Source organism: Lepidochelys kempii, chromosome 4 (assembly GCF_965140265.1).
Source record: "Lepidochelys kempii isolate rLepKem1 chromosome 4, rLepKem1.hap2, whole genome shotgun sequence".
NCBI lineage: Eukaryota > Metazoa > Chordata > Testudines > Cheloniidae > Lepidochelys > Lepidochelys kempii.
In genome coordinates this window covers 71569193-71592762 of record NC_133259.1, presented here as the reverse complement: position 1 = coordinate 71592762, position 23570 = coordinate 71569193, and the positions used below count along the sequence as shown (strand labels likewise).

Sequence of the window (23570 nt, the reverse complement as noted above, 5' to 3'; positions counted from 1 at the left end):
GTAGGGTGGACGAAGTCTGAGAAGCCTTCAACAGATGAATGGATGGCTGTTACAGCGGTCAAATGTACCCCGATTAACAGACTGTGCATCATTGACAGACTGTGCATCTTTAAATCCAACAGGTAGTCCAGGATTTGGAGAGCAGAACCTCTGAGGCTTGGGAAGAGCAAAGGGGAACACCAGAAGTGGAAGCATTTCCACTTCTGAAAATGTTTTGTGAGTACTAGGTTTCCTGCTTGATAGGAGAACTGACTGGACCTCACCTGAACAGGTTAGCTCCATGCTCAAGAACCATCCAGGAACCATGCTCTCAGCTTCAAGGAGGAGGGGTTGGGATGGATCAGGGTCCCTGAGTTCTGTGTCAGGAGATCCTTCTCGATAGGAAGACAGAGAGGTGTTGTCACAGAGGTGGAGGAGGTTCAAATACCACACTTGTCTTGGTGCTGTGCTATGAAAAGAACCCTTGCTCTTTCCTGACATGGTTTGAGTAAGGGCTTGAGCATTAGAGGTAGAGGCAGATAAGCATACAATAGGGGATGGGGCCACAGCATTATGAGGGCATCTCCCAATGAGTGGCAGCTGTATCCTCCCTTGGAGCAGAAAAGGTGGCTTTTTGTGTTGTTTGGGGTGGCAAAGAGGTCTGCTTCTTGGAAGCCCCAAATCTGGCACATACTGTGGAAGACAGAATCGTTGAGCTCCCATTTGTGATCCTGAAGGAAATGTCTGCTCAGGGAGTCTGCAACTGTATTCTGGAGGCCTAGAAGATAGACAGTGGAGATCTCTATCTGATGGGAAATGCACTGGTTCTATAGCCTTAATGAATCTAAGCATAAGGACTAGAATCTTGCTCTGCCCCATCAGTTGATAATATAGTGCTGCTCTTTTGTCCAGCGTTACACGGATGGAATGACCCTGTATGGGGTGAAGGAAGTATTGGTGAGTGTAACTAACTGCTGTCAGCTTCAGAATGTTGATGTGGAGCATAACCTCTTATGCAGACCACTTGTCCTGGACTGTGGCCCCTTGGAAGTGAGCTTCCCATCTAAGAAGTATCTATTGTATCTGTGAGGGATGTGAGAATGGGGTTCCCATGCAGAACTTCAGTGTTTCCTTCCACCACCTAAGTCCAGAACTTTGAGGTATTGTGATGCGCTTGGAAAGACTGTCTGTTTGGGGTGTACCTGGACCGTAGCCATGTCTGAAGGCACGTGAGGAGAAGTCTCGCATGAGGCACAACAGACATGGAGGCTGCCATGTAGCCCATGAGTTATAGCAAGTTCTTGCAGTTGTTTGTGAGCTGTATTGTATTATTGAGATTAGAATGGACAAAGTGGAGACTCTCTCTTTGGCTGTGGCAGTTAGGGAATCTAGAGTGACTCAAATGAAGTCAATTCTTTAGATTAGGGTCAGTGTGGACTTCCTTATATTGATGAGAAGGCCCAGAGAGTGAAACAGGGCTAGAGCCCTGGAGGTTGCAACCTGGACCTCTAGAAATGATCAACCCCTGAGGAGCCAATCGTCCAAGTAAGGGAATACTGCTATGCTCCACTGAGGCAGATGGACTATCTGCCGAGAGAAACTTTGTAAAGACCCTTGGGACTGTGGAGAGCTGAAGGGAATGACTGTATTGGTAGTGTTCTGAGCTTAATTTGAAGCGTAGGAAATGTTTTTGGGATTAGTGGGTAAGTACATGAAAGTAGGCTTCCTGGAGGTCAAAGGCAACAAACCAGTTTCCTGGATATAGGGATAGGATTACAGTGGCTAGCATCACAATCCTGAAGTGCTGTGAAAGGATACAGGTGTTCACATTTCTTAAGTCAAGGATTCTGCCCCTCTTGGGAACTAAGAAATAGTTGGAACAGAACATCTTCTGATGAGCTCTGTGGGGACTGGCTCAATTACCTGCAGAAGAAAGAAAGACTGGATGTCTTGTTTCAAGAGATCTTTCTAAGAGGGGTCCCTGAAGAGGGATGGAGAAGACAGGTGGTGGGGGATGGTGTGGAAATGGATGGAGTATCTGTGATACTGGTAAACCTGGTACCAGCACTTGCCAAGTCTGTAGACTTCAGCTGAACACTAACAATTTCGTAGCTGGAAACCACACCAGCTCATGTATATTTTAATATTGTTCAAGATGTTAAGATTTGTAACAATGTGTTTAGACTCTAAACCTATAAAATGCTTGTTAGTTGCTGCATGCCTTAATCTTACTTATAATGTCTGTATTCCATGCTACAAGGTAAAATATAAATTTGTTTTATAATTGTAAAAATGTCTGCTCTGAACCTGTGAACTCAGATGGGAAGAGTGGCTCTCCCCACTCATCCAGGAGGACTATCAAAATTAAGTGGGCCATTGTAGGACAAAAGCTTTATTGGTTGCCCCATCTATCCATGGAGAAGTATGTGCGGAAGGCTTTGTCCTATCAGTTAGAATGCAGGAAGAGGGAAACAAAGATAGCTGATGAAGATTTCTTAGCTCTTTGCTGTTTGGACTCTTACAAGGGCTGGAGCCAAAAAAAAAAAGCATAAATTGCCAGGATCAAGCTGGGTTAGCCCTGAAAAGACATTCAATACTGACAGATTTAATAATTTTATTGAGATAATGTTGAAGTAAAAAGAAAACAGCACAGAGTTTAAGCACAGAAGGTCCTGGTTATCAGGGAATAAGGTACAAATTATCAAGGGGTGCGAAATTCGGTTTAGGAAGGAATACAAGCTGCAATCTCCCCGATTGGGGGTAAAAGTTTAACGGGTCAAAGTACAGACATTGAGGTATGGGGGTATGTTGTCCATATAATGGCTATGTTCAGGTGTGGAGTATAATGGGTGGATACGATGATGAGGATGGATCTACCCTCATTTGGTGGGATTTAATGTTCAGTGAGTTTATGGTTCCACTTCATATGGTCCAATGGAAAAAGTCTCTCAGTCCCTTTCCCATAGTTGATGCATGATGTCGTCCCGGCTCACACCTCCTGGTACTGTTGGTGGCCGGTGATGTGTTTGATGTAGATGTCCCTGGACCATCGGATGGTGTCCGAGACCATGAGGCGCCGCATGAGCCGTGTGTAGCGTCGACCAATCCCACAGGTCTGCAGCACACGCTCGTTGCAGGGGTCCCAAGCGCCCACGGCTCCGATGATCAGGGCATCCATCTGCACCTTGTAGCCCTTCGCTCTCAGGGTGTCAGCCAGGGGGGCATATTTTTCCAGTTTACGAGCTCGGGCTTCGCGGAAGGCCGGGGTCCTGTACTACATCTGTCACCTTTGGAGTCACAGACAAACTCATTTGTGCATATATGTTGCCCGCTTAAACCTGTAAATAACTCACTTCTTTTTCCTAGTTAACAAATCCTTAATTAGTTTACTATAGGATTGGCTAACAGTGTTGTCAAAAGAGAACTAGATAAGTTCATGGAAGATAGGTCCATCAATGGCTATTAGCCAGGAGGGACTGGGATGGTGTCCCTAGTGTTTGTTTGCCAGAAGTTGGGAATGGGCAACAGGGGATGGATCACTTGATAATTACCTGTTCTGTTCATTCCCTCTGGGGCACCTGGCATTGGTCACTGTCAGAAGACCGGATACTGGGCTAGATGGACCTTTGGTCTGACCCAGTATGGCTATTCTTATGCTCTTATGTCTTTTGGGTGAGACCTAAGGTACAAATTGAACTGCAGTCTTGGGACTGGGAGTAATACTAAAAATCACAAAATATTCAGGTAAGTGACCATTTATCACTAAGTCCAGCTTGCCTAGACTGCCCAAGGGGACTATGTGTGACTCTATGGTAAAACTTTGATCCAGGAGTTCACATTTGTTACTGGCTTGCTGAAACCTAATTATAGAACATATCCCCAGTTTGGGGTGTCTGTCCTGCTTTTTACAATCTGCCCTGAGACAGACACTCATGGTCATAAATCATTCCAGGCAGCGTGACACTATTCCATGTTGATCACCTCCAAAATCCATCTGTCTAAGATAATTTGTGCCCAGGCAAGGAGGAAGTGGAAGGTAGATTGGTTGAGGCCCTTGACCGAGATGTCAAAACTGTTTCTTAAAAGGAGGTGCAGATGATATTGCTGTAGAAGGGGATGGTCCTCTGCTCTGAGGTCTAAATCTCCTCCTCTGAAAGTCTGGGAAAAACCTGTTGCAGATGTATTGGAATGGCCTATATTGCTATGACATTTGAGATCTACTAAACCATCTTTTTGTTGCATGAACATAAATTCCCAGTGACCACAAGGTAGTTGCTGAGTCCCTCAGAGTGTAGAGGGAAGAGTCCATGTCAGAGCTGAAAAACTTGGCCCTTCAAAGGGAAAGTCTTCAGCTGTATTCTGCACCTCTCTTTGGAGACTGGAAGGCTGGAACCAAGATGCTCTCTATATAACCACAGTCACAGCGAGGGATCTAGAAGCCGTGCCCATGGCATCTAGAGCAGCTTGGAGGAAGGTTTTTTCTATCAACTGACCCTCCGAAATGAGGGCCTGAATTTTTTCTCTCTGGTCCTGTGGCAGATGTTCAATAAAATGAGTGAACTTGGAATCTGTATTGAAGTCATATTTCTCCAACAGGGTTTGGTAGTTTGCTTTACAAAACTGAAGAGCTACCAAGGAGTAACTTTTCCTACCCAGGAGATCTAAAAGTTTGGACTCCTTATCATAAAAAGAAGATCTCCCTATTCCTTTTCTTAACTGCGTCCTACACCAGAAAACTGGGAATATGGTGGGAAAAGAAACGCTCCATCTCCTTGACTGGAATATAATACTTTTTATTTGCCCATTTAAAGGTGGACTGGATAGTGACAGGTGTTGACCAGACTGCATGAGCAGGCAACAACAGAGCCTCATTTTTTGGTGATTTTTTCCTGTAGGGTGATATCTGACATGTTCATCAAGGAGAGTTGAGACTCTTGGATCTCCTCTAATGGGATCTGGAGAGATTTCACCAGGTGTTTCATGAGGTCTTCAAAGGCCCGAAAATCATCGGCATAAGAAGGTGGCGGCGGCAGCATTACCACTTCATCTAGGGATGAATAGGATTTAGCTGATGGGGGTAAGTTTCTCTTCATACTGTTCTTAGGTATCTCCTGTTGCCAAGGGGGCATAAAGTACCAGAGGATGATCATGCAGTACTGAACGTTGGTCAGTCAGTGCCTGTGAATGATGCGGTAATGCGGTCTCTTTCTGGTTGGAACCCTATAAAATTGTTCACAGAGATAACCCAATGGATTCCAGTAAGCCCACTGAGGCGGTGGACAGGGAAATAGTCCCCATAGATACTCATAATTCCTGGCTCTTGGACATATGGTGGGGTCTCCAGAATACTGGCTCAGTGGCCTGTAGTGGTAAGTTACCAAAAAAGAGCCCTGTACCGAGACCTCAGAGTCTGAAGAAGAATCATCCTCAAGGCTGAAGGGGAGAGTCTCAATCATGGGTGGTGTACTGAAAGCTGGAGGTCCAACTAGGTTCAAGCCAACTGAGCAATTCTGGGGATGGGGCCCGGACAGAGGATCACAGTAGGGAACACTCCAATACTTCTGGTATAAACAGGTCCTCCAGGGAAAGAAATCTGGAAGGCTGTGTCCAGTACTAGGGCCTGGCATTGCTGAGATGTTGAGCACAGTACTGATGAGGCTTGTAGAGGAGCTTCTCCAACCTCAGAGCCCTGGTGTAAGGGAGGTGATGGTATCAGAGAGTGCGTTGGAGGCCTGTGCATATCCCAGTGCCTGGAAGGATCAGTCGGTACTGAGGTAGACTGCTACCTGTGCTGTCTGTTAGAAGCCTCATTCACATGCTGCTTCTTGTAGGGTACTGGTGGCTTGGTAGCAGGTTCTGACAGAACCTCAGCTGTACCCGTTGCAGGATGTGAGGTCTCCTTAGAGAGGGATTTATGGGGTGACCTACCCCTCTTGTTAGGCTCTCTGGAAAGAGAAAGAAGCTTCTTAGAAATGCTAAACTCTGAAGTTGATGCTGCCACTGGGGCAGCCTGGGACATTGAGGCCGACGTACAGGGGTGGAGAGAGCTAGTGAACAATCCACTAGTAGGAGCTTCAGTCTAGCCACCCCTGTTTCCAAGACCTGCCTTTAAATCCTGTAGAAACCTTATACTTAAATGGGACGTGGATGTCTCCTAGGCAGTGGACACAGCTCAAATGCTCATCACTATTGGGAAAAGACCTGTGGCAGGTATGGAAGGGCTTAAATCCTGGGGTCTTCGGTATAACACAGTGGGGTGTGTGGGGAGATAAGTCCTCTTCTAAACAACTGTATAAAACTAAAGAAATCAAATAATTAAGAAAATAAAGGGAAAAAATTAAGAATAAAAATAGCATACAAAGAAAGGCAGGAAGCTGAGAATCAATGGACACTCATTGCTCTGTCTCAAGCTGCAGGCAGTTGAAAGAAACCGGGTAACAGCAGGTCCATGCCTCCTTATATGCTCTCATTTGAAGGCACAAGATTCTGCTCTGTGCAGGCAAGGGCCTGTGGACACCGTTTTGCATTCTCTGGTTACAAGTGCATGGGCACATGTGCATCCTATGGTGGCACACTCCCATAGAGACATATACTCGAAGACTTGTAATAAAGAAGAAATGTAGTATGTGTACAAGTATTGTTATTTAAGGTCAAACCACTCTGCAGTTTTAAGTGAAGTCTCACCTTCAGCGTAGGAGAGGACCCAACGTACACTGGAGGTGGATTTCCTTGCCAACCCTGGAGACGATAGATGTGTCCAACACGAGAACAAGGAACAAACAACAACTTCCCTCCACATTGCCAGATCTACAAGGTCAAGAAAAAAATGTGGTGGAAAAGTTGATAATACACATGTAAACTAAACTTAAAAAAAACCCAAACAAATACAAACTAATTTACAATAGAGTAAAAAAAATTAATTACATTAATTGGATAACACGCTAAGCTCATAAAATAAATTTATGCTTAAGCCTGAAGTAAAATTAACAATGAGGGCTTGAAATAAAAGTCCTGGGCTGTATCCAGTACATTCTTCTGTTCTACAATGGATATGTTTACAAACACCATTTTATAAATCATGGTTTTGAGATCCTATTCCATGACTATTTGCAAAGACAGGAATAAATGGGTATACAGAAACTGCAGCTGGTCAGGATTTATTTTATTAAACTTCAGCTCATATTTCATCATCCTAGGCAGTGTTCCTCACCCCAAATATTTTTCCTAATGAAAGTTATGGGGACACAGAACCCTTAGGTAACTCACTGGACTACTCTATTCTGGATAGATTCGTCCATCCCAAAGTACAGTAGCAGTGACTGAGGGAGAATCTTAAGAAAATTGCAACAAAACTAGGAGATAATCCTAATCACATATTCATAGAATCATAGGACTGGAAGAGACCTCAAGAGGTCATCTAGTCCAGTCCTCTTCACTAAGGGCAGGACTAAGTATTATCTAGACCAGGGGTGGGCAAATTTTTTGGCCTGAGGGCCGCATCTGGGTATGGAAATTGTATGGCGGGCATGAATGTTTAGTGGGGGAGGGGGAGTCTATGGGGTATAGCATAGGGGCTCTATAAGGGATGTTAGCGAGGGGAGAGGGAGGGGGGACACATGGGGTGTGGCGCAGGGTTGGGGGCTCTACAGGGGCAGTACCGGGGATTCCTAGGGGCCCTGCCAACAGTGACTCCAAGGAGGCCATACCAGGCACTTTCACGGGCGGAGGCACCCTAGCTGGGATGAGTGCGGCCCCTGGGTGGTTTTGAGGCTCTCTAGGGTAGAGCCGTAGGAGACCGGGAGGGGATTGGGTGCGCTGCTTTGTGTGTGTGTGTGGGGGGGGGGGGGCATGTAGGGATGGGGTTCCGATCCCGGAAACAGCGTGGTGAAGTTGCACTTGCGCAGTGCGGCTCTGCATGCCAGAAGATGGTGCTCATCAAGGGAATTGTGAGTCGGGGGCTGGAGTGCTGGAGAGGAGCAAGCCCCTGACCCCGCTCCCCGGCAGAAGCTCGAGGGCCAGATAAAAATGTCTGATGGTCCAGAAGCAGCCCGCGGGCTGTAGTTTGCCCACCCCGATCTAGACCATTCCTGACAGGTGTCCTTTAATGGGCTTTGTTGACATCCTGAAGAGATCAAGCCTCCAGTTAATGGAAATCCATCTATCCATCAACATTACTGTTGTAACACTAAAACCAAAAAGGAGGTGAAGAACCACTAAAGTGAAAAAATAACGCTGACACAATAACACACACCACTTTAGGGTCATCCATTAAATTTAAGAAAAAAGAAAGACAGTTTAAATGTAGACTAAATAATGCTGCTTTTAAATGTTTATAATTAAATATGGTCCTGAACTATCACACGTGAGCTGAACCCATTAAAACCCTGGGGATGCTCCAAATCACATCTAATTCCAGATTAGGATTGCAGGATTTGGGACCATCTATTCCTAACAGACAGTATTATTCATAATATTTTACTTTCTTCTCTATATGGATCTTATTATCCTATTGGTTTTCTTTCAGCAGTTTTGTTTAAATGTTTACTAAAGAGGTTTTCTTTACAAGTTTTGATTTTACATAATACTATTATATTTGTAAGCTCGAACACAACATCGGTTAAAGTGGCTTTCAGTTCTTCTGAAGAGTTGTCCTCAAATTTTGTTTTTGTCCAGAAGTTAAACTAGTTTAAATGTTCATTATAGGACTATGTAATGACTTCCATTGTCATTTCAAAAATTACTACACAGAACACTGGTCACTTTCTAGACCCAAACTAGTCCCTTGCTCAAGCAAGGCCCAGGATTGGAAAAAGAAAGGTGTTGCAAACAAGGACTGAGGCTCATTAGGAGAGGTCTGATTGCAACACCAATCTGATTACAAACATGCTCAGTTACTTTAATAAAATTCAGCCCAAAATTAAAGGGTCATTGTCAAGGATGTCAGACCAGAAATTCGGTCTAAAATATTTGTTCCTGTTTTTGGGGACACAGCTCTCTGTTCTGCTTGTATCTGTGTCCTTTGGAGTCTGAAGGGGCATAAGAAACTAATTCTTATGATCTTAAATGTCTTGCTAGATGGAAGAGCATGCATGTGTTTAGCAATCAAAACAAAATCCTGTGCCCTGGTTTTGTCCGTGATGAGTCACCTCACTGGGATTTTTCCATTTTTATTGCCCTTGTTTTGGGAAGCCTCTTTTATTTTATTTTTTAAAAGAATTGTCCATAATTCTGAAGAACCATAGGGTCATTTTCCACCCAGAAGGCTGATGGGGAAGGGGGAAAAAACATCGGCAGGTTAGTTTTCTTGCCAGCATTCTTTAAAGTCATGTCCATCTAGGTTAGTATTTCTAGAACTAAGTTAATTTTTCATTTTAAAAGGCAGATCAATTTTGCTGTTACCTTGTAAGAAATTTCAAAGTTTTCACCACCCCAGATTTGAAGACCTGGATCGTAGAGACCCAGTTCAAAGAAGAAATCACGTTCAATGGCAAATAATCCACCAGCCATTGCAGGGGACCTAAGAGAAAGAACAAACAAAGTAATTCCTTTCACCAACAGAACATGACAGTCCTCTGGAAAAAAAAAATTACTCTTAATATAAGAAGCAATTTCCTGTTAATGCGTGTAAAAGATTAGACTGATGGCAATACATTTAGAAATTACTTGGCTTTATTTTTGGTTCATTGATAAGCCTTCAATGAGTCTCTGAATTTGATACCTGTGTTAGTTTTAAAGAAGTCACTTATTACAGTTCTGAATTACATAGAGCATTGGCCCACACTTTTCAGCCAATCTGCATCTGAAGTTTCACGCCACTTATTGCCATGACAAGAACCATTGTGGTGACAAACAGAAAAGGTCTATTCATCTCTTGATGAATATGACAACATGTGCAGTGGACTAGACTCTACAGTACACAAATTGTGTTCTGAGAAGCTGCTACCTTAAAAATCTCATTGTGTAACATCCTAGTTACAGTTTCAATCCATACTTTTAAAAAAATTATTAATGTGAAGCCAGTGGGAGGGCCAGGCATGGAGAATAAATAATTTAGAATTATTCTCAATGAAATGTTTAAGAGGGGCAGTGTACAGGCTTCAAATCTAGGTTTTGTTTAATAAAACAGTTTTATAAAACCTTTCTACGTATGCCAAGATTTTGATAACATTAAAGACTATTAAATGAAAAAATGTTCTAGTTTTGATTTAAGCATTTTACTGCAATAGTTGCAAATAAAATTCTTTAGCAATATGCTAGGCACATGAGAAAGTGAAACTAGCTAGTCTATTTTTATTGGACTTGTACTGAATCGTCCACCTCGGGATCAAAAAGCACTATCGAAAAATTAATGAATTAAGCCTCACCCAAGGTAGGTAATTATTTAAAACAAAAAACAAAAAACAAAAACCCAACCCCACCAGATAAGGAAACATGGGTTGAGATGATCACCATCTTGCCAAGATGATCTGTGGCACAGCCAGGAACAGAACCAAAGTCTCCAGCCCATCATTACTGAGGTAAATAAAATCCAAACAAGTAAACTAGTAACACAAAATGTGAACAGATTTAAAAAATCTGCTGTGTTTCACGGTGGTGTCATTAGTAACATTAAGGAATCCTTTAATATACTGAATTTTGAACTTGATGGTATCCCTTTTAAATACTAATGGCTATATATTCCTGCCCTGCATAGAAATGCATGGAAGGGAACCATTTAAACTAAATTGTAGAGTTATCACACATTCTCTGAGCAACCCAGAAGAGTGGCAGAGAGGAAGGTGAACAAAAACTGTGAATCTATCACTGTGAAAATTTCTGAATGGTGGGCTCTTTCTGCATGTTGCCCTTAACTACGCTACTTACTGTAGTTGTATTCCCTTATTCCACATAGTTGTATCATATGGATGCTTTTCAGAAACCAAAGAGCTGCATAATGCAGGGATGTGGAACATTATATGGAAAAAGCAAATATGCAGAAAAAACAAGCACCCCAAAAATAAAGGAGAGCACATGCCTGAAATGTTGACTTTTCAATCTTGGCCTCTGATAAGAACACTATAAAATCCACACAAGCTTAACAGTTTATTTTACAAGGTCTAAGGTGGTGAGCATTAAGATTTCTGAGGATCTTTCCACATTACAAAATGTTTATTTTATTTTTTATGTTTAAGAACCAGTTTATTCTGCCTACACTACTATTTTCAGCAAAATGATTAGCTAAATTTTACTTGTTTTCATATTACTGCAGTAAAATGTGTGTATAGCCTGGGCATAACGGGATAAGGTTCTTTTTCAGAAAGAGAGCTAAACGGTCAAGAATTCAACTATTATAGTTGTTACCAAAACCATTTTTTAAAAATTTTGATCGTCAGAATTGTTCTGAAAACAGTTTATAAAGCTGTGGACAAAGAATGTGATACCAACTTTTGAAACAGCTTAACACTAACTAGTTTAGTGCTGATAAAGTTCCAATGTGGACAGCCTTCTTCTCTATGAAAGGATATTGTCTATATTACATAAAGTACTGAATAGACCAAAGCTTCATAATTTCCTTGAACATGTTTTGCCATTTTTGCAAAGAAGAATCACAGGGTGAGAGCTGAGTGAAGGATAACATCAGTTCCTGCAATTTGTTTAAACCACAAGTAAAAAGTTATATGAAACACTATTTTCTAATTATGTGAAAGTGTTTTCAAATAAAGTAATTGGTTACAAGATTACAGTAGTATAAGGGAAAATACAGAGCAGAACCACAGCCTCCCAAGTCTCAAAAAAAGTCCAGTAACGCTAACATTTAAGCAGAAATTTGCATGTATTTTGATAGAAAAGAAAATGTTACACTCATGAAGCAAAAGAAATAGGATGGAATACATGAAATTAATTAAATCCCTCCTCAAAGACAGACTGGAATTATTTTTAGTTAAGTACATTACAGAGCGCAAATTGGGTTATCTTCCTAAGATTTCGAAGTAGTGCACTTGTATTTCTCAGGTGGGACCTTCCATAAAGCAAGTGGGAATGATCGGACACAAAAAGAGGGCTATATGGCTCCTGATGCACTTGCATTGACCTATTAACAAGGAGCTGTACAGATGCATCCATGAGAGAAAACAGCCTAAACATTTTATGTATTATGAATTTTTTTGTAGCATGCTTATTATGGAACAGTTAAGTAAGCAATTTTTATTATTCTCAAAACCATACCTGAAAAGAGCCCCCATTAATATAGTTCCATGAATTTTGCTTGGAAACCAAATGATAAGAACATCTGTTTTTCCAAATGAAAATTATTATTCTGAAATGCATCCTATATTTTGCTTGAAGTGTTAAGTACATAACAGAAACAGAGAGGCACAAGAAGTTAGTGAAGCTACATTAGCAGCGATTGACCAAAATAATCAGTAACAGTAAGATACTTTTTTTTTTTTTTTAGACAAAGCATCTTCAGTTGTTAGAGTATTAAAAATACGTGCAAGTATTTAGTAGATCAGTATCTCCTTAAGAAGAGAAATGGGTAAGTGATTTAGTGATTACCGATACGGCTCAGTTTGTGTCTTTCTCATTTCCTTCTCTCGCTTGGTCAAAGGCACCCTCTTCCACAGCATACTCCAATCCCACGCTCCTCTAGCAAACCCATCTTCGTCACCACCCCCTTGGGGTATAATATTGTAAGTGTTGCCATCTACGACATCTATGAGCGGCACAGTGCATGTGGTTCTGCAGGGTTGTGGATGGTGGCAGTGAGGATGAAGTTAGGTACAAGGACCCAAATGTCACATTTACACGAATCGTAGTTCATGGGAAAAGAGGGGGAAAAATGAGACGATTTAGATATGCATTCAAAACAATTAACAGAATAAAAACAGCACTCTTTACCGATAAGGTTCAGTTTTATGCTTTCTTTTGGCCTTTTCCTTGTGGCTTAATGGAATTCGTTTCCACAGCAAACTCCAGTCCCAGGCCCCTCTCGCAAAACCATCTTCATCCCCACCTTGCTGCGGCTCAATGGAATAATCATTCCCATCTATGTAATCTATTAGAGGCACAGTACATGTAGTTCTGAAACATTTTGGAAGGGGAAGAAGAGAGCAAAATATAATTTAAGAAAGATATGCTGTCTAATCTAATACATCTACCATTAACTTTCATTTTTTATTGAAATGTAACTTAAATGAAAGGTCAAATGTAAATATGTATCATCTCAAAAATGTAAAACTCCATTCTTATGGAAGAAAAAAAAGAATATACTGTAACAGTCCTCACATTGATGCCAGAGCATCAAATTACACAATCCAATGGTCAGAAGTTAAAGGAAGCCAAATTCAAACAGGAAATAAGGCATTAATTACTCTCACTGTTAAAAATTTACCACTGGTACAATTTACCAAGTGTCGTGGTGGATTCTCCATTGCTGGCGATTAAGAAATAAATTGTTGTTTTTTTCTAAAGTGTATGGTCTAGTAATTATTTTTGGGGAAATTCTCTGGCCTGTGCTATACAGGAGGTCAGACTAGATGATCACAATTGTCCCTTCTGGCCTTGGAATCTATGAAATGCATATTGAAAGCAGAGAAGTTATGGTGGAAATGTTGACATACCAATGCTATCACTGGCCTTCTGAAAAAATATTGCCTGGGGCAATGAGGGGGAAAAATGGGAGACCTGAGAGGGTTAAAGGGAAGTACAGATCTCACGATTTTATAATCTTTCCATAATTGCTGCTATTTATGTGGGATCTCAGCTGTCAAAAAAAAAAATAGTTTTAGCTCTTCTTGTTGCAAATTGAGCCTTTCACTATTCAAGTCTGAACGGTGTACTGTTGCCCTATAAAGCCATTCTTTTGGGGAAAAACCAAACCAAACTTCGCTGCTGTTGGATCAGGCATGTCTCAGCAGTGGTTTTAAACACAATGGCCAAACATTCCATCAGAAGATTCTACGTTTGCTTTTTACAAATACACGGTTCGCTGTGATCCATCAGACACAATATTCAATGAAGATCAACAGTCTCTTGTTTTTCTCCCAGTGTTTTCATCAGAGGCTCTGCTGATGCATTGGAATCATAGAATATCAGGGTTGGAAGGGACCTCAGGAGGTCATCTAGTCCAACCCCCTGCTCAAAGCAGGATGAATCCCCAATTTTTGCCCCAGATCTCTAAATGGCCCCCTCAAAGATTGGAACTCACAACCCTGGGTTTAGCAGGCCAATGCTCAAGCCACTAAGCTAGTCCTTGACTGAATTGAAAGCTTTTTTCAATTTTTTCCTAAACACTTCCATCTTAGAGGCAAATGCTACATACAATGAGAAAAACAAAAAAGGGGAAATGACAGCATAATGCTTTACCTCCAACCAGGAGACCAGAAAAGTAGCTCTTTTATTTAACTCTTTGCAAATATCCATTTCAGGGCTTTGTACAATGGAGTAGCAGGTATCAATGCTCCTCAACACTGTGGCCTTCAGCAACAATTTCTCCTCAGGTTTTGTCTTTGAGATTGTTTCTTGAACGTTCTCCACAACCTGCCTCCCCCAGGTAAAGGGACATTAGACTGAACAGGAGCAAGAGAAGTGCTCCTATTCCAAACAACTGAAGCACCTGGAGACCTGGCCTATCACCAACACAGTGGCCTTGCAGGACTTATTTCCTGGCACTTTTTAAGCCTCTGACATACTTGTAGTTAAGACTCTAGTGGTACAATAGGCTGAGGGATTCAACAGCTTTAAAATAAAGATACGCCACACTCCCATACGCCTCCTTCAACTACTGAATAAGCCAAATAAAGCTAAAACAACAGCACAGAGCAACTGCAGCATACAGGTGGTTCAAAGGATCGGAGGCAGGTGGGGTCCATTCCTTTATAGGCTCAAATGGAGTTTCATGCACATAGGGCTTGTGGTTCCAACATTAACTACTAGCACAATGTCTGGGCATGCAGACAAGGCAAGCACATCCCAAAGGCGAGGATTTGTTTAAAACTATTCTCTAACTTTAGATTTAAGAGAAACAAATATATTTTTGTAGTAACTACCATAATTATTGCAACCTTAAGATCACACAGGCTTTAGTAGTCTGAAAATTCTCACTAAATCAAAGTTGAGCTCTTTCTCTCTCCCCAATTCCTACCTCCATTTTAAATATAATCTTTTTGATTAGCTTTAATAATAATAATCTTGTTTAAGCAAGCTGCTCATTCATCTACAGTACGACATTATCACAACAGGGGGCCTGTAAAATAAAGTCATTGCAACAGACTGGATTCCCCTTAAATGTAACCCACATTTCAGTACCTCCATTAAAATAAACTAATTAGAGATTTATTTGCATGATTGTCACTTGTTACATGACAATATCTTCCACTCTGGGAGATGATGCAATAGTTGTAATGTGAACACCACACTGAATATGGTTTGAAACATGAAGATTGTTACTGTGACTATTTTTCTTCTTAGGAGGCTTTCTGAGTTGTAGAAAAACAGGATAGCGTTACCTGTCCTTAGATATAGGAGCTACAAGTGGTGCATACCAGTTAACTGCCACCTCACAATGGGCATCAAGGTAAATCAAAACCTTTAAAAACAAAAAAAGGCAGGGAGATATAATATCATTTGAGATTTCTGTATACAAAACACACATTGATTGAATTATCATATATCTTAAATTTTGACACAAATTTACACAATTTTTTTTATTACACTGTGGTGTAATACCTCACAGTGAGGTTTTAAGAATTTAAGCCATTCTTATTTCAACAATGTTCATAATAAAATAACCATTTTAAGATTTGTTAAAAATATCTATTTTAATATAAAGAAAATACAAATGATTTTATTTATCAAACATTTTCTACCTTTCCAAGTTTAGCCTTCTGAGCTCCAATGCTTCTAGCTTGAATTAAACCTTCTCTCCTCTCATTTCGAAATACCTTTACAAGGCCATTCCACTGCTTAATGTACTCGTCTAGTTTTTCTTTTAAGTGCGCTATCAAATAATAATAAAAAAGAATTTTTTCCACGTTATAATAATTAGCGTTACACTCTTAATGCAAACTAAACATAACTGACCAGATTTACTAAGGAAATCTAGATGTTCAGAACTAAAAAGGTCTCAAATACAACACTGCCGAATCTATTATTGATAAAGTGCCTATAAGTGTGATAAAGGCTTGATTTGAAGTTCTCTGATTTTATAGCAGGAGTTCTAGCTTTAGAACAGAAAAAGTTAATAGCTGCACTATACTAAGAGATTGCAAAAGTAGATTCTGAACCACCTTTCAGCAAAGACCATTGTCAATGACTCTTCACTAACACTCCTCACGATTTTGACTCGATATCAAATTATTTTGGGCAATTTGCATGATGTCTTTGTTAAGTTATCTGTTTTTGTCACCTAAAACTGCTGGGAACTTGAGGCAAAGTTCTGCCAGACCTGGATCCCCCTATCCCTTTCAACCCCCGCATCCCCAGGGTCAGTCAATGCTTCCCACCCATCTCCTCAATGAGTATGTCCTTGTAGTGGCAGCTGTATTCACTAGAAGGAGAGACAAGGTAGGTGAGGTAATTTCTTTTATTGGATCAACTACTATTCGTGTAAGGTACAAGCTCTTGAGCTCTTCTTCAGGTCTGGAGAAGGAAGGAGAGCCAAATACAAGTTAGAACAGATTGTTAAGTAGAAGGAGAAACATGTTGGCGGCATCCGATGAAGTGAGCTCTAGCTCACGAAAGCTTATGCTCAAATACATTTGTTAGTCTCTAAGGTGCCACAAGTACTCCTTTTCATGTTGGCGGCAGTCACTTGAAATGAAATGGTGTTAGATTGTTATGCATAAAGGGTTTGAAATGGGCAATTAAGGGTAGCAGATAGTGTGTGTATTACAAATTGTTGTGATGAGCCATAAAGCTAGCATCCCTGTAAAGTCCATGGCTTTTGGTGTCTAGCAGAGTTATGAATTTAGGTTCTCAGGCTCACTTTTTGAAGGTGTTGGCAGGTTTCCCTTGAGGACAAGTACTGAAATATCAAAAATGGAGTGATCGCTTTGTGAAAAGCGTTCATCCACAGGTGACATGATGTTTTTGTCTTTTATTATTTTTCTGTGAGAGTTTATTAGAGAGCATAGCGATTGTCTGATTTCACCCACACAGTAGTTATTGGGACATTTGGTGCACTGGATGAAGTATAGCACATGTTGTGATAAGCATGTATAAGACCCATGAAGCTTGAAAGATGTGTTGTGGGGGCAGGTATTGATCATTGTAGCAATGGAGATAGGGCTGCATGTTTTGTATCTGCTGTTCTGGCGGAGTTTGGTGCCTGGTCTGTGGGGAACTTCCTTCTGATGATGAGCTTGGTGAGGCTGGGAGTTATTTGAAGGCCAGAAGAAGATTCCTTTCAGGACATGGTCCCATTCAAATATGGGTTGTACTTATTTGATGATGCCCTGTATGGGTTCCAGTGTGGGCTGACAGGTGACAACTAGAAGAGTGCAGTCAGTAGGGAGGCCACTCATCTGGTATTAAACTGGACAGTCCCCTTTTTGAGAGGTTTGTCCCCAATCCAGACCTGAGACAAAACCCAGACATCTCTGGTTTGGTCCAATATCGGATGGGGGATGCCACTCCACCCCTCCAGCACTTAAAAATAGTATCCCCTGTGCAACGTGACCTCACATGTGCCAGGGCGAGAGTGACGCGGCAGGGTGCTTTTAAAAATGGCTCCCTCTATGCGGGGTGACCTCACATGCACTATGTGTATGAGGGCATGCCAGTGGGGGTGGACGCAGGCTCAGGGCCGGATTAACTTTTTGTGTGCCCGGCACCAAACATATTTGTGGGTCCCCCTGGGGAATGAAGGGTCCAGGGGCAAGAGCACAGCAGGCATGGTGAATTTGATTTAAATCATGATTTAAATCACTAGTCAGGAAGACTCGATTTAATCATGGTTTTCTACATAAAGTGCATTCTTGTTAGTTGTTATAACCTTAATACATATTCTTCACAACTCACAGATAGATGTAGGTTTCATTTTTAGAAGGTACATACTCTACATTTTTAAACAGTGATTTATTTTGAAAACTTTTCAGATGAGTTTTACAGTTATATCAGAAAATGAATGATTGTTTGGTTATTTCATTTACCAAAGATAATTGAAGCAGATATTTATGAAGTCATTGGGAGGTGAACTATCTGCAATTCAACCGGTTAATCATTAATATTTGGAGGATTTTCTTGCCAGACTGTATTAGGAGGAGAACATCACCAGACAGACATTTACATTGTTTTATTTAACTACTACAACAACTTTAAGTATTCTGGATTTTTTTCTTCAGCAGCAAACATAATATTTTAACAAAAAAGCATATGTCCCTCACTTCTCACATTTATCTCCAGACTTCTTCTCCTTCTCCAGATCTATTCCACCCCCAACAATCTTCTATTCATTGAACTGTGGCTCAGCTCCTCCCCCCTGATCGGCAGCAGGGAGAGGGAGGGAGATGGGGAGGGGCGGGAAGGCAGCACGCTGCGGGAAGAGGCAGGGGAGGGGTGAGCTTGGCCGCTGGTGGAGCCTGCAGGACCAAGCTTCTGCCCGCTGCCCCCGCAGGAGAGACCGATGGGCGGGGGGCAGAGAAGAGCGGGCAGGCCCAGGACCCTTTGTACCGTGGGCCCGGCACTATGGTAAATCCGGTACTGCGCAGGCTGTTCCTGGAAGTACCTGAATTTACAGTATTCCGGGAAGATGTGAATGACCACCTTAGTGGTCAGTGGGTTTCTTTTTCCTGTATTGAAGCAGGTTCTCCCGGGGTATTTGGATGGCTCTTTTCATGAAGAGATTCCAGGGAAATCTGCACAACATTTTGAAAGAGCAAGACTGGGAACTTAAATTCATAATTCAGCTAGACACAAAAAGCCATGGATTACAGGGACATTGTTGTATGGCTCGTTACAACAATTTGCAATATACCACACTGCCTGCTGTCCTTAATAGTCCACCGAAAACCCTTTATGCATAACAATGTAACCTCCAATTGCCCATTTAATTTCAAGTGACTGCCCCAACATGTGTTACCTCTTTTACTTAACAATCTGTTTCAACAGCTCTGTGAAGCTCAACAGACTGGAATACCTTCCACTGAAGGAAGTTGATCCAATAAAAGAAATTACCTCACCTACATTGTCTCTCACATATTCTGGGACCAACAGAGCTACAGCAATACCTCAGAGCAGCTGAAGGATGACGACTGAGGGGTGTGCACTGTGGTCCATCATCTGATGATCATATCACAAAGTAATACATAAAATGATAAAGATGGAGAATCACTGATAGTAGGCAGAAAAACTCTGAGGCAGAGAGAAAGTTTCAGGGAGGATGGTAGGAGCCAGGCTGGGCAGCAGGGACAGGAGGGGCCATACTTAAAGGGCTCGGTTACAAATTTGACAAAAAATATTTAAAAAAAGAAAAGAAAAGAAAAAAAATCAATAGATTAAGGAACAAATATATTCTGATGTAGAAATCACATCCCTACAGCACGGTTATGGAAAAAGTGTTTCATTCTTAAGGGTTAACCCTAACCTTGCCCTTAATGATTCAACTCAGAAAAGTCTGAACACGCACCAGGCCAGGTATGTCTTGTCTCCATGAAGTTGCATTGATTTAAATAAAGGTGCTAATTGAAACGGATTTCCTTAAGCCAGTGCAAAACCCAGTGTGGACTCCTATTTTAATTTAAGACTGACATGTTTCAATTTAACTTAAGTCAATTAAGAACAAGTTTACCCTACACCAAAATAAGCCACTCAAACCAAAATAAGGGTCCACACATTAGTTTGCACCAGTTTATTTAAACCAGTACAAGTTTATATATAGAAAAAGCCTTAGATTTTAGTCTTAAAATTATTACATTTTATGTCATCTTTGACAAAACTACTAAGAAGATTCCAACCTCAAAATATAAGTAATGAGATTATGTATTAATAATTGAAATAAAAATGGGATTTAAAAAAACCAAACGGTATCAAAATTTATTTCAGGAATCGTGCTCCAAAAATGGAATTTTTTTTTAAACTTGCTTTCTTCCAAAGCCACCTGAATACTGAATACTATTTAACCCTCCCTTAAAAAGCAAAACAACATAAAAAATTTGATTGTCGAAGTCAGTAGGGACAAAATCTGATTATCCTCTTCTCTCTCCCTTTACATACGTTTGCAAAGTAGCTGTAATTCTTTGAGAATTACAAACATGTCACTTATACCTAAGGACTAAGTTAGGAAAAAGGACAATTATTTATATAATAAATATATATATGATGTATGTGTTATGCATTATATAGAGCAGGGGTGGACAAACTATGGCCCGCGGGCTGGATCCAGCCCCTCAGGGCTTTGGATCCAGCCCGTAGGATTGCCGGCCCCTCGCCGCTCCGGGAAGCAGCTGGCACCATGGCCAATGGGAGCTTCAGGGGAGGTACTCACAGGCAAGAGCAGCGCGCAGAGCTCTCTGCCGCACCCCTTCCCCCTACCCTCCCTCCCGCCAGGGGCCACAGGGACGTGGTGCCAGCCGCTTCTGGGAGTGGCGAGGGGCTGGGGCCAGCCCTGGTGCATGCCGCTGCTACCCTGAAGCCGCTCCAGGTAAGTGGTGCCGGGCCGGAGCCCTAACCTCTCCTGCACCCCGCACCCCAATTCCCTGCCCTGAGTCCCCTGCCACACCCCAACCCCCTGCCCTGAGCCCCCTGCTGCACCTGGCACCCCAATCCCCCGCATCCCTCGTGCACCTCAACCCCCTGCCCTGAGCTGGCCGCACTCTGCACACCTCCTGATCCCCAGCCCCCTGCCCTGAGCCCTCTGCCGCACCCCAACCTCCTTCCCTGAACCCCCTCATACATCTCACACCCCTCCTCTGTCCCAACCCCTTGCCCTGGGCACCTTCCTGCTCACCGCACCCCCTCCAATACCCCACGCTCCCTCCTGCATCCTAACCCCCTGCCCTGCATGCAATTTCCCCACCCAGATGTGGCCCTCGGGCCAAAAAGTTTGCCCACCCCTGATATAGAGGATACATGATAGATGCAGGATAGACATTTTACAAAATGAATTTAGTGTGAATTCATAACTACAAGAAAGTTATGAAGGTATCCCACACAAATGTCCATAAAAGCTTTATACCACACCATTACTTATATGCCTCATATATTACAAGAAGATTTAGCTCTCTGTAAAACATTCCTGATTATTAAAAATTGAATTTATTTCTAACACTTTCTGCCTACAAAGGCAGGTGCTTTAGTTATTATAAATTCACCTATGCAGGGCTCAGAGGGAACTATAAAAACTTCTAACATGGATTATGGAATGTTTTTCAATGGTAAGTATTTCAGAACTTTGAAATCCATTATCTCAGGCCCTTCCAGGCCTAGGAGCAAGTGCCTGTTCTCACTGGGAAGCTGTGAATTTCCCCCTTTCCAATATTATACAGTTCCAAAGTTTAGCCTTACAGGGATGCAAGACATCAGAATATAAAGCCCTGACATTTTATGTCTAGAAAATCTGCCACTGGCCTAGTGCTGAATTTTGTCCACCAAGCAGATACATTTTGTTTCTTCAAAAAACATATAAAGGTGGTTTCAAAGGAAAGGTTTGTTTGTTTTTAAATTAAGGTTTTATTCCTGCTATTTTTAAAAAAACCTTAGAAATATCAGGAATAGCTAGTCTGGTTTCTCCCAGTTTTGCTGAAGAACCTCCTACACGTTTCCAAATACGGAGCTCTGTCATTTAATGTAGGAGGTTCAGAGTGAACTCAATGTTTAACAAAGATTCCCTACTCAAAAGTGTTAGTAAAAACCAACCGACCAAAAATTATTATCAACAGCCTGATTAAATATTCTTTTGCCTCTCAACTGTTCAGATTTTACTTCCTTGATTGATTACTGATGTCAGCGTTTCTTTAATTCCCAAGTTATCATAGGTCCTACCTACACCAACCATTGTTGTAAACTCTCCCATGGTGATGCTACCAGTGATGCAGATCCACTGGTGCCATCAATAGGTGCACAAGCATAGACAAAGCATCAACATTAACAGATGTTTGTACCACTGTTTCATCTATATGTGCTCTGAGCAGGGTTAGCCAATACATTGGTAAAACCAGTGGTTCCCGGCCTATGCTAGCTCTTCCTTTGCCGCTACTCCTGTGGAGCTGCAGCAGTGGCAATAAAACAAGATTTTTTTAAAAAATGGTCAGTGTAGACAAAACCTATGACAACTTGAGAACTAGTGAAAAGCTGAGATTAGGAGCCCTTAGCTGATGTAAATCAGCGTAACTCCTTTGGATTCAAATGGAGCTGTGCCAATTTATACCAGCTGAGGATCTGGTCCCTTTTGTTTACGAAGGACATTAAGACCTTGGTTCAGCAAGGTATTTAAGCATTAGCCTAACTTTAAGCACAAGTGGTCCCAGTGACTTCAATGGAAGTCATAACATTTTTCTGAGTCGAGGCCTAAATGCAAAACACAATGTTAATGCACCATTAAAGTGTACAGTTAAAACAGAGGGATTCAGGAAATATAAAAAGTAAGGTACCTGCAGCAATCAGCTGTACCCTCTCTATGTCTGACATTTGGCAAAATAAGAAAATATATTAAAGCTATACCTATGAGAAACAATGGGAAGGAAATAGTCTATATATGCACACGATGTGGCCAAGTTGACGCTGCTTTTGAAATTTTTGCATTCTTTAGTTTTTGGATTTTAACATCCTATTAATGCACACTTTTCCATTGAAGATATCAGAATTGTGATGATTTTACTAACTTGGCATTGAATTCCTGTCATTGCTATTCTCCTGTGCGTCTGACAAAACAAGTTAACAAAGAAAACCCACTCTGGAAATTCTCTACAACCAAAAACTATTGTGCACAGGAGAGAGTGCAGGGGGAGAGAGAAGAGTGCCATTCAATAAGTAAATTACTTCCAATTGATTATTATAAATAAAGAATTGTTTTGAAAATTATTAAAGATGCATAAAAAATGCTGTTTCTTTCTCATAACTAGAAAAGAACATTATTAATGAATAAAAAATATACGCTAATAGGTGCCATTCATGACCTTTTATAATTCTGAATCTGGGATTTAGGAACACTGCCAACAGCAAGAACATCACCTTAATCTCAAGCAACTCAATGTTCTCTCATGTGGGGAATCAGAGCTCCATTCTTCACTACTAAGAGGGCAATGCAGTTAATATAGCACAAAGCACCTGAGCTGAGACTCAGGCTTTTCAGGCAACATTGTCTGGTAGCTGCATTTAACCAGTTCCAGATAGGGAAAAAGAGGAAATTCAAATATTAATATCTTTAGCTATTGTTTTCAGTTCAACGCAAAACAAAATTAATTTTGATTTAACTGAGCCTGTGAAAACTGTACTACTGTATGCACATGCAGTAAATCACTAACAATGATAGCATGTGTGAAGCATGCAGCTAAGAATGGTAGAGTTGTACATATATCTGACAGATTTATAAGCACACTTTACAAAATGTTCCTATGCTGGGACCAGGGCCTCTCAGAAGCCCTGGCTTCAGAAGCTTACATGATGTGTAATAGCTC

The 23570-nt window shown here is 41.4% G+C and overlaps 1 protein-coding gene across 3 annotated transcripts in view; it reads right to left on the bottom strand.

Moving 5' to 3' along the window:
* The window catches only part of GALNT7 (polypeptide N-acetylgalactosaminyltransferase 7), a 111589-nt gene that overhangs the window by 15288 nt on the left and 72731 nt on the right, over positions 1-23570 (bottom strand). For 2 of the 3 annotated variants that reach the window (XM_073341644.1, XM_073341646.1), the window contains 5 exons: positions 15825-15955; positions 15465-15544; positions 12514-12696; positions 9379-9496; positions 6664-6786 (listed from right to left, as the gene is read on the bottom strand). In XM_073341644.1, the coding sequence (XP_073197745.1) occupies positions 6664-6786; positions 9379-9496; positions 12514-12696; positions 15465-15544; positions 15825-15955 (635 nt within the window). Of the gene's footprint in view, positions 1-6663; positions 6787-9378; positions 9497-12513; positions 12697-12855; positions 13039-15464; positions 15545-15824; positions 15956-23570 lie in introns of all 3 variants that reach the window. The other variant, XM_073341645.1, reaches the window with a different exon arrangement.